The following is a 12,387-nucleotide window of genomic DNA, read 5'->3' as shown; positions in this document are numbered from 1 at the left end:
ATGGGGAGTTTTAGAATATTAATCAATAACCGCCTTGTAACTAATAGTTAGTTAAGTTTGTTTCAAAATTTTCTAGTTAGTGAGGTTACTTGTTCCACAAGCAAGTGACACTATGCCTATAAAAGGCTTTGTATTATGAAACATTTCAATATGAATAAGATTATATTAACATTTCAGTTTAATTTTCTTCATTATTTTCTCTCTTCTAGTTTTACAACTTTTCTATTATTTCTCATTGATTTCCATAAGCACTTTTGCTGCGCAATAGAACATAGTTCATGCTCTAACATTAAGACTAACAAATTTGTCTCAAGAATTATATTTTAATATAGAACTTGACAAGTTTGGCATGTGAAATTCAAAATCTATAAATTTGATACCTACAACAATTTGTACAACCTTGACATTGTGAGGAAAAAAATTCCAGATTCCATTTCTAAATTCTAATCATTTGAGAGAGAGAAAATTATGTAACTGAGGTTAGAGAGATTTATATTCTTCAAAGAGATTGATAATCAATATTAGTGGCCGTTGTCGAATAGATTATAGCACATTGTTTTATATTTGAACCACGTATATTGTTGGTGTTGTGTTATTGTTTTATCATTCTTATTGTTACTCATTTCTTCTATTATTGCAAAATCACGTTCTTTTGATTCTTGGAAGTGTTGTTTTGTGGTTGGTACAACATACACGACGCACTTGGTACACTGAGGTTTGTTACACTCAGACACACCGTACATCAACCATTTGCGCTGGACCTTGGTGATATTATGAACGATGATTTCATTTATGTATCATTTTTTTTACAGAAGATTTATGTATTATCATTCTCTTCATTTGTACAAAAGTAATAAAACGAACAAATTATGATTTGGAACGACCGGAAAAGACCTATGTAGTACCAGAATGAACAATGTAACAAGACTATTGTTTCATAATAATGCATTGAATTTTAACAAACTTCAACATAACATTGTAAATCAAACAAGGACAAGGCAACAATATAAATAAAAATTCCAAATGTAAATAAAGAACAAATACATTTTTTTAACCGAATAAAAATCACGACTGAAGCTAAAAATTTCTTAGATATCGAAAGCTTATTCCATTTCAAGCTATTTCTGGAACTCAAATTGTTTCAATTTTTGCCTTGAAGTTGAAGGGTAAATGCCTTCAAGGACAAAAGAACTCCCTCCAAATTATTCTTGGCATCTTCATCGATCAAATCGCCATCACCGTTAAATTTTGCTGGAGGCTGAAACGCGTTTAAGAAAAACTCGGGTTTATTGATGAAATGAAGATCGACGAAAACTCCAATTTGTCGGAGATGGTAGTGTGACTTTGCACCACCGTGTCCTCCTCCAACACTCACTATTGCAGCAGGCTTTCTAGCCCAAACATTTGGTGGTCTTGATGCCCAATCAATTGCATTCTTTAGTGGAGCTGAAAAAAATGCATGAAAAAGAATGAATTAGCAAAAAGAAGCTTATACTTCACCGTCTCAAATATTCCAAAAACCATTCTCTAATTCACTTTATAACAAATTGATACTTTGTATTTAAAATGAACAAATTTTTGATAAAAAAAAAAAAAATCAATACTTGGAGAATGACTTTAAATTAAAAAATTAATACTTATATAAATATAAATAATAGAAAATAACGCTAACAACAAATTCTCTAATTCGGTGTTTTCAACATACCATCTTTAATTAAACACAAACCATCTTTAATTGGTAAAATTTAAATAGGTCTCACTAAATAATCTATATATACACCACATAAATTTAGTATGACCCATTTAAATTTCAACATATTAGAAAGAACATGTTGAATTGACCAAAAAACTAACATGTTGAGAAGAGTTTTAATTTGTTGTTTTTTGACTCGATGTTGAAAAGAGTTTAGTAGAGGTTGTCTTCACATAATTCATGTAGCAAGCAATAATGATACAAAAAGTCAAATGTAAGTAATTGTTCAATAATTTAGACCAAATGCATTGGACTTTTATACTTGTTTTTACTTATATATTTCATTTTGGAGATAATTAAGTAAAAATAAGTAAATGCATTTGGTTTAAGTTGTTTTGTATTTAGTCTAAATTAAGTAAAAATAAGTAAAAACAACTTAGACCAAATGCATTTACTTATTTTTATTGTCGAAGGTTGTAAAGAAAAAACAACACCCCCACATGAACATGATGTTTTCTTACCTGAGACAGAATAATTATATTCAGGAGAAGCAAAGAGAACACTATCAGCTTCAAGAATCTTTTGACGAAAAGTTTCAACTTCAGCTGGAAAATTCCCTTCTGTCTCAAGATCAGTGTTCAACATTGGCAGATTTGAAATATCAATGTACTCAATATCAACACCCTCGACCACATTTTTACTCAGCTCAATAGCTACCCTCGTCGATAATAATCAAAATCAAATTAGAAAAACTAATTAATCAATGCATGTAAAGAAATTATTAGAACGATTGACTAAAACAATGTAAATTAAAAGAAATAAAAATGTCGTTGAATGAGACCAGTGCGTCAGTTTCGTCGTTAGACTTTTTTTTATAACGACGAAACTGACGCACTGGTCTCATTCAACCAGAATGGATGTAAGAAGTAGGAACCAACCAGAACGGATGAGACCGGTGTTGCAAGAAGCTTTTCGAAGAGAACCAGAGATAGCAACAACCTTAATTGCTCCAGCCATGTTATTTGTTAATCAATGTTGCAAATATTGCTAATGTAATGTGATTTGTGAATCGAGTTGTGATTTGGAAGAGAAGAGTGTATGGGTATATATACAAATATAAATGCAAATGAATGGTACGGTTGAAATAATTAATGTATATTTAGATCTGTGTGGGGCATGCTTATGGTCCAAGGTGGCGAATTAAATTCGAGATTGGGGGCTTTTAAAACAAAATTGGAAGTGATGTTATTCATTACGTAGTGCTGAAGACATTCAACGAAGACAAGTTGAGAATGGAAAAAGACTTCAAGAAGAACTTATTTGTTGGGGAGATATTTTACCCTATCAACAAATTGACACGTTCGGAGAGGAATAGTTTAAGATATTTTGTGTTTGGTTTCTAAGTATTAAATTTAAGAAACAGTAAAATTGACTAATCCTTCAAGAAGAAGAAATGTCAATTAGAATAATAACGCTCAAAACAATAATTCAAATGAGGAAGATCAAAAGGTGATCAAGCCTCAAAATATTGATCCAGTTTTCAACATAAGATTATTTTTGAGCTATGAAGTACGGACACAGATATGGACTTCGAACACTGACATGCCGACATTGCTAATAATTTGATAAAGTCACATAATTCAGTGTAATTATGTGTGTCGGTATCGTTTTGGTGTCGGGCATGACACATGTCCGACACTGGGACACGCTTATTTTGAGGAGAGTTCGTGCTTCATAGCTTTTGAATCATGTAAGTAGCGAAATTATTTTGATGATGAGGCAAGCCTATCCATTCGAAGGAGAAATGATCATGTGACAAGTCGATCAATTCAAACGAAAATGAAAATAAAAGGTGCGAGATAAATAATTGTAGGTCTGATTGATATATGGTTAAGGAGTATGGCATGGTGTGTGCCAACTTTAAAGTAGCCAATCTTTTATTACCAAAACAAAACTATTCAAAATGATAGATTACATCATAAACGAACATATATTTAACATCACTGAAAACGAAAACAACGAAACCGCAAAAAAAACTCATAATATTCAGGATAATAACATAAAATGACTCAAAAAAATGACAAAAAATTTGTACGTATAATGAGACAAAATCAAAATGACGGAAATACTTATACCCCTAATTAACGAGCAAGTGATTGATGGAATTTGTAATTGATAGTTGGTTTGTCAATCTAATCAAACGAACACCACACTAATATAAGAAATCAAACGTTTGCATTAATACAACCAACAAAACATCGTTGCAATGAGTATTGACAAAATCACACAAAAAAAAAAGTAAAACATATTTACGTAAAACAACTTATTTAGATTAAAATATTGAAGAAAACAATGAGATAAGTGATTTCAAATAAAAAAGTGCCGGCTAATTATCTACTCCCTCCGTTTCAAAATATAAGCAAAATTCACTTTTTAGGTTCATTCATTTAATGATGTATGTGGTTCATAATATGGACCACATACATCATTAAATAAATGAACCTAAAAAGTGAATTTTGCTTATATTTTGAAACGGAGGGAGTAATTACTGACATAAATCGTTGTGTTGTAAAAGTCCACGCATGTAACTAAGTGATTTATCACGTGATCATGTTATTTGAGATATTCAAGGGGCAGCCACACGTGTTCAAGACATTGAAGAAAGGATTCAGCGCGTTGCAAAAGCAAAAAGAAAAATTTAGTTTTTTTTTTTTTTTGAGGAAAAAGAAAATTTTAGATAGTATTATATTGCTGCAAATAAATTATATATGTAAGTGTCGCAGATTGTCAACAAAAATGTACTTTTTTTTAACAATGTGACCTGTACAATTTTGACATTTGATATATTTAACTGCTCACTAGTAAAAACTTAAAAACTTCGTATTTTGAAAGTATTCATTAAGATGAATCAAACAATATTTTATGTTATTATTTATCTTTAATATTAGTAGAAAAATATGATCAGAGTATGTAAATAATACACATGATCTATCTTCTTTTGAAACATTACACATGATCTATCTTCTTTTGAAACAATACACATGATCTATCTAACGAGGTTACTTATTGTAGAATGAATAAAGTATTGTTGAAGAATGATTAGTGGAACTTTTACAAATATTTCACATACATATAATTTTTATTATAAATTTTTTATAGATATTAAAGATTTATCGTATTCTAAAATTTTAAAATCATAGATATTAAACCTTTTAAATGGACAAAAATCATGTCATGATTTACGATTTTATTGGGACAAAACTTCGTCCTTTCAAATATTTACGATGAATCATTCAATAGAAAAACATTTACAATGAAGAAAAATAAATAACATACTCATAAACACTTTTTAAGTGGAAGAGTCCTTTGTTTGTGTGGGAGCTGGATCTCCTCAATGAGTTGCTTGTGGTGGTGTCTAGACACTCTAGGTTGGGTAGGGAGGATGCGTGGTCTTGGATTCATAGTCCTAATGGGCGGTATTCGGTTAAGTTGGCATATTCGTTGTTTATTAATGGGTTGCCGGTTGCGGGTGCGCCTCAGGGGATACTTTGAGAGCGGTCCCCAGGGTGTGGAAGTCGTGGGGCCCGTCTGAAGTCGTTGTTTTTTCTTGACATACATGTCATTTATGTAATGTAACTTTTATTCGAATTTATTCAATACGCAATTTTTATTCTAATTCATTTATTTACTTTATTCGAATTTATTAATTCAATACGCAATCGTAAAATAAATGCAACAATTAACAAAAATAAAGAAACTAAAATAATAGATATAAAATGTCATTTTATTAATATAATTATTATTACATTTACAATGGGGTAAAACTAAATCTGCGAAAACATAAAAACCACCAGAAAACCGACCTCCCTGGCGTAAAACTAAAAGAAATCCACATGAAAACCAACTTTCCTGTGGTAAAACAAAAAGAAATCCACACGAAAACCAGCTTTCCTGAGGTAAAACCAAATCTGCACATTTAGTTTTACCCAATCTGGTTCTTTTCCCCAAGAAAGCTGCTCACTACTTAACTTTTTCGCAGCATTCCCACTACTTATCATTCTTTCTCTTTGTACACCAAAATAAAGAAGGAAAAAAAGAAGGAAATGAAGAAGATTCATAGGAGAGAGTGAGGAGGAGAGTAAGAATGTGAGACGGTGTGACGAAATGGGGAAGTTTAGAGGTGTATTTATAGGAGGAGATTGTAACATATGTTATATCTTCCATAAATATAGTCAAAAAAACGTGAAAAACTTAACAAAAACGTGCAAAACCAATTAAAATCCATTGAACAAAGTCTAAAAAACGTGTGTTATTGAACTCTAACACCCGACCAACTTGCGTGAGTTAACTCGCGCACAGGCAAGTGGTGCGTGACTTAACTCACGCAGAGCTTATAAGGTGCGTTAGTTAAGTCACGCAGCGTGACTTAACTAACGCATGGACATTATTGGATTTTCTGCTGGGCGCGAGCGAAAAGTGCAAGGGAAGAGCAGAATTCTTCAAAAAATTCATTAAACTACGAAAGCCTATGCAACCACCCATAAATATGAGAGCCCAAAATATTCCAAAACAAAATAAAAAAATCGTCGTATGAGGATTTATGTAGGCTTGGAATCGTAGTAAACTTGTTTGACGGATTCTCAGCAAATATTTATGGCGCGATCCAATATTTTAGTAATGAATCAATGACCGATTTTAAAGGGGTCCAAGTTGAACCCGGAGTTTTGCTGGTCCAAATTAAACACTAGCACCTTCAGCCTTCAAGCAAGTCCTTATAGACTCCTAAATTCAAACATCACATATTTAACAAGTTTCACTATTGAAAAAGATTGACGTGTTAACAACTTGCAAGGGTTGAAGGGCAAATGCTTATCTCTCTCCCTCTTTCCCTCACTCTCTAAGGGAGAGTTTTTCAAAAGGCTAAAGTTGCAAGGGAGAGTTGATCAGGGTAACTTCACGCGCACTTCCCAATCCATGTTAATCATGCGAAATAATTTTTGCTTCAAAGTTCCACCAACCGCAACACTATAGTATTCGAATCAACATGGAGCTCCACATGGGTGGCCCTGAGCATGGGCGGCCTCCCAAGACACCATTTTTTTGAGGCACCAAAATTATTATTTTTACTTGGTAGTTAACCATATACATATTTTTTTTCAACTCGCTTAGATTAGTTCAATTAAAATATTGTTTTAGAAAACCTTCATTGTGAATGAAGTTTTTGCAGCTAACAATACAAAAACAAAGACATTCATGACACAAATTTATTGATTCGCCATGACACAATTTTTTTAGGGCCGGCCTTGGCTCCACTTTCTTAAAACCACAAGAAATTGTAATGTTGTGGAAAGTGAAATAATTGTTATGTTGTAACAAGGTGGGAAAGCTTTAGATTGAAGGAGATGAGTCATTTAATGTGATTTACTTATACCATTTACACCTTGGTGTAGTTGCAAATTCAATGTGTTGAACTAGTAACATGTGGTTTCTTCGATCCCTCGAAGTTTAAATTTTTGCATCTCCCATGTGGATAACAAGGAGACTAAACCACTGTGCAAACAGTTTTTATAACAATTTCTCTATACATAATTTTATTATATGTTTTTATTAAATTATGTTAATCTACGCCACCTGTGGATAATTGCATGGCTTTTTCGTACCATATGTGAATGATTTAAAAAACTAAGAATTTTAGAAACGATCGCTTGTTTGAAATTTGGTCTATATTCTCTACCGATTGTCTTGATTTATGCATTAAGAATTCTCTTCATAGTTTGTACAAAAGGAACACTTGTATGGTTGGGGAAGCCAAAACCAATGTAATATCAACATGAATGATGTGACAATACTATTTTTTTCAAAGGGTTAGTCTAACATGTGCAACATTGCACATGTTAAAACATCTAAGAGTAGTAACTTTTTCTTAGAAAACAACAATTATTTATTTAAAAGTTTTATATTTAATATTAAATGTACAAGTTCCAATATACAATTTCTATTTTAAACTTCTTAACATGTGCAAATTTGCATATGATAGAAAAATCCTTCAAATTGCATGGAATTTTAACAATCTTTTTAATTTTATGATTAGCGATTGAAATTTTTGTTCTTTCTAATATCTAGCAATTGAACTTGGTGTTTACAACAATCACAGACATTTCTTTCAAAAAAATATATAATTCAGACACATTATATGTTGGAAAAGTCTCCGGTACAATTATACTTTTGGTCGGACCGTCCAATCCAAATATGTTACTTGCACTAAACACCGGTGGTAGAATTTTAACAAACTTCAACACAAAAAATAAAAACTCAAGATGCAACCATGTAAATAAAGAACAAGTACATTTTGTAACTCAATATCAATCATAACTTAAAATAAAATCTTTCTATATGAAATTCCAAAAGGAATGGAGTGAAATTGAAAACTTATTTTATTTCAAATTAAACACTTATGGATCTTAGATGTTTCAATTTTTGCCTTGAAGTTGCAGAGTAAATGCCTTCAAGGACAAAAGAATTGCCAACAACCTATTCTTGGCATCTTCATCGATCAAATCACCATCACTGTTAAATTTTGCTGGAGGCTGAAAAGCATTTAAGAAAAACTCAGGTCTATTGATGAAATGAAGATCGAGGAAAACTCCGATTTGTCGGAGATGATATTGTGATTTTGCACCACCATGTCCTCCTCCAGCACTCACTATTGCCGCAGGTTTACCAGCCCAAACATTTGGTGATCTTGATGCCCAGTCAAGTGCATTCTTTAGTGGAGCTGAAGAAAATGCAGAAAACAATATATTAGAAAACGATAGGCTTATATGTTTGGATTTTACTCTAAAAACTACCCAAGCGGCGGTCGTTTAGCTTTTCTGATGGCAGTTAACTGTCGTTGAACAATTATCGATTCAGTAAATTGTTGAACTGATTTAAAAAGTGATTGAACCAATCTTAAAAGTGTGCAACAACTGTTTGACTGCCACTGGAAAAGTCAAACGACAGTTAATCGTTTATATGTAGTTTTTCAGCAATTTCCTATATATATTTTAGCAATGACCAACAAGAATTAAAATTATCTAAAATGAGTAAATGATTCTAGAAAGTTAACAAAATTTATTTTAACAAAATCATGATTTGAAATACTAATTATCAATTTGTTTGTCAACATTTCAGATATTTTACTTGTTTCTATTAAGTGAGTTCCCAATTTTGTGCTCTTAGAAAACACATGGTTAACAATGCTGTCAAGGTTTTGACAATATTAACCCAAAATTTCGACATATATGTCTTTGTAACAACAAAAGTAGAAGAGATTTAACAAGTCAATTTTTTTTTTGGGTCTAAATTTTAGACTAGTACATTAATTTGATTTTTAGATTCATTTTTCTTTATCTTATACTCCCTCCGTTTCAAAATGAATGTCGTTTTAGGTGTTTACACACATATTAAGAAATGCATTAATTAAAAGAAAGAAAATGATTATTTTACCAAACTATCCTTATTAACTATTGGTTAGTTTTAAAAGTAATACTTTGGAAGTAGTGTGCAAAGTATTAATTGGAGGGTACAATAGAAAAGAAAATGTTATTATTGCATTGGAAACTGAAAGCGATATTCATTTTGAAACAATTTTTTTTTGCTAAAGCGACACTTATCTTGAAACGGAGGGAGTATTATATTACATATGGACCACAATCGTCTTTCATAAAACTAAAACTATAATGCCATTTTATAAATAAAAATTCAACTAAGTGCTCATTTTTTGTTCAATACAAAAAACCTGAGTGCTGACATTTTTGTTTGTTCACGATAAATATAAAAGGTATTCCCTAAAAAAAAAAAAAAAGGATAAATATAAAAGGAATAACATAATGACACATCAAACAGCACTTTGATTGTCAAAAGTTAAAAAGAAAAATACAAGAAGACCCCACTGGGACCATGATGTTTACCTACCTGAAACAGAATAATTATTTTCAGGAGAAGCAAAGAGAAAGCTATCAGCTCCAAGAATCTTTTTCCGAAAGGATTCAACTTCAATTGGATAAGTCCCTTCTTTCTCAAGATCAGTGTTCAACATTGGTAGATTTGAAATATTAACATATTCAATATGAACACCCTCAACATTTTTGCTCAACTCAATAGCTACCCTCATCAATAATCAATAATAAAAAATTAATTAATGCCTCCTCAAAAAAAAATTATGTATCATTAATGAAAAAATAAAAAAAAAAGTGTTTGTGGTAAGAAGTAGGAACCTACCAGAACGGATGAGACCAGTGTTGTAAGAAGCTTTTCGGAGAGAGCCAGAAAGTGCAGCAACCTTAATTATCCCAGCCATGTTGTTTGTGAATCAATGTGGCAAATGTTGTATATGTGATGTGATTTGTGAATTGAGTTGTGATTTCGAAGATAAGAGTATAGTATAGTATAAATGCAAATGAATATGGTTCGGTTGAATTAATTAATGTATTGGTTAGATCTGTGTGGGGTATATATGGTCAAGGTACATTGCATGGTGGATTCAAAGTAGTGAATTAAATTCGAGATTGGTGGCTTTTAAAATCAAGATTGGAAGTGATGGTATGCCTTACGTAGTGCTGATCACATGAAAAAAGGATTCAACAAAGACAAGTTGCTTGTGAATGACAAAAGACTGCAGTCTATCGACTAAGAACTTCTTAAGAGTTTAACTTAAATTCTAAGGTTATTTGTTGGAGAGATATTTTCCCGTCAATAGATTCACATATTGAGAGAGACATAGTTTAAGATAGTTTGTGTCATGTTTCTAAGTCTTAAATTCATCTTTTTGTCCTAAATTAAATTTGGGCCATGCTAACTACTGACTAGTGTGAGAGTACTAGTTAAAAAAATAAACAAAAAAAAAGGTAAATTTTGCATTGAAGACAAAAAAAATTACATTTTTATTATTTGATTACATAGATATCAAGATTTTTTTTAACAAAGGCAAAATGAGATATATTACGAACAACGGAGTATCCTTATTAACACAAGGTGTGCGCATAAGGACCTCAAAAATATACAAGCAATCAAGTCACAAAGAAAGCGAAAAACAACAAATTAGCCGATGACAAGACAAACAAACGGGCTCAACCACCACATATGAAAATTTAGACAAATATTAATATTAGTAGTGTTCATCCATCAAAAGGAGTGTAGTTTCACTTTATCTAGCAATTCCTGGATAGCACTTTCGATGTTCTTAAAAACTTGGTTGTTCCTTTCATTCTACAAAACCCAAACGCAGCAAAGCCAAACAAACTGAAAAAAGGAACGACGAGCTCTCAAACCACCCGAAGAATATGCAAACTAATTAGTATGCTCACGAAAATGAGACGGATCGGCCGTAGAAAAGCCAAGACCGTGCAAGGCCCCACAAATAAGTGAAGCAACGACAAGACAAAAACATATGCTCAACAGTCTCTAACCCTCCGCACCCAGTCACACATAACTGATTATCGTGAAAAATAATGTTGCTCCCCATTAGATTATTCTTCGTAGGTAACCTGTTCCGAAGTTGTCTCCAGGCCAAAATCGAAACCTTCAAAGGAACCTGTTTATGCCAAATTAAATATGTAATAACATTAAAGCTTGGGGCCTCCTGGCTAGTGAGCATCATGTACACACCGCAGACCGAGTAACCGCTAATAGGATCAAGCCGCCACAACCACTGATCTATAGAATTATACTGCAAACAAATATCGTGAAGTAAAATCCTACATTCCTCTAACGAATTCTCCTCCCATGCCTATAACCGATGGCGCCCCTGCCAAGCCTCCGCGCCTTCCTCCCAACCTAAATTACACATTGCCGCCACTGAAGTTGACTTATTCGCAGCTAAGTCAAAAAGGTGGTTGTACCGCACACACAAGGGAGAATCTCCCAACCACGGATCCGTCCAGAAGAAAATATCCACACCATTACCAACCCTTCTCACAATATTCCCCTCAAACCACCCGCACCCATCAACACCTCTACCATCACGATTTTTCACAACCTCCCTCCACCACGAAGAACCACTCTGGCGCCCATCCTCCAACTTTCTACCTCCTAACCATAACGAGCCACCAATACCCTATACCACAACCCTCTTCTATCAACTAACATCCTCCTTCCCCATTTTCCTAACAAGGCAATGTTAAACGCCCTCATCCGCCTAACTGTCAAACCTCCATGCTCCTTATCCAAACAACTATTTTTTCAACCAATCCAAGAAATTTTCATAAAGGTTCTCATATTCTTCTATTTTTAAAATCAAATTACTAAAAAAATTTATAAAATAAATATTATTTCAACAAAGATTTTTTTTTTTTAGGGATTTATTTCAACAATGATTCGATTGAATTTATCATCAATATTAAAAAATATTAAACAAAATTGATTGCATTCATTTTAAAATTTGGTTTCCTATCACGGATAATTTATTTAGATGACACATCCTTAATCAAGACTCTTAGCATTGTGTGAGTGGATGTGGTGTTACAGAATCGGCTAATCACTTGTTCTTGGATTGGAAATTCTTCGGCAATGATTGGTAGCATGTTCGATATTAGATTGGCTTCTCTCGGTTGATACTTCAAGTGTTTCTGATTATTTTATGTAGTTTGGTTTTGTAAAAGGTGGTTCTATAATCGACGATCTTGTATGTATGTTATTTGATTTTCTTGTGTTTT

General features: G+C 32.5%; 2 protein-coding genes across 2 annotated transcripts; both read right to left on the bottom strand.

The window, feature by feature from the left end:
• Window positions 1-910: 910 nt before the first annotated feature.
• Window positions 911-2,791, bottom strand: LOC146935828 (NADPH:quinone oxidoreductase-like). The gene is made up of 3 exons (XM_085750914.1): window positions 2,632-2,791; window positions 2,215-2,406; window positions 911-1,446 (listed from the first exon to the last, which is right to left on the bottom strand). Exons 1-3 carry the CDS (start codon window positions 2,708-2,710, stop codon window positions 1,142-1,144), a joined length of 576 nt encoding a protein of 191 aa, XP_085607040.1. The 5' UTR covers window positions 2,711-2,791; the 3' UTR covers window positions 911-1,141.
• A 5,207-nt stretch (window positions 2,792-7,998) lies between these two features.
• LOC146935827 (NADPH:quinone oxidoreductase-like) lies at window positions 7,999-10,460 on the bottom strand. The gene is made up of 3 exons (XM_085750913.1): window positions 9,956-10,460; window positions 9,650-9,838; window positions 7,999-8,468 (listed from the first exon to the last, which is right to left on the bottom strand). The coding sequence occupies exons 1-3, from the start codon at window positions 10,032-10,034 to the stop codon at window positions 8,164-8,166; spliced, it is 573 nt and encodes a 190-aa protein (XP_085607039.1). The 5' UTR covers window positions 10,035-10,460; the 3' UTR covers window positions 7,999-8,163.
• Window positions 10,461-12,387: the final 1,927 nt, after the last annotated feature.

This window comes from Medicago sativa, chromosome 3 (assembly GCF_051527215.1).
Source record: "Medicago sativa cultivar Bolivia chromosome 3, Bolivia_mono, whole genome shotgun sequence".
Classification (NCBI taxonomy): Eukaryota; Viridiplantae; Streptophyta; class Magnoliopsida; order Fabales; family Fabaceae; genus Medicago; species Medicago sativa.
This window is presented reverse-complemented; position numbering and strand designations above follow the sequence as displayed.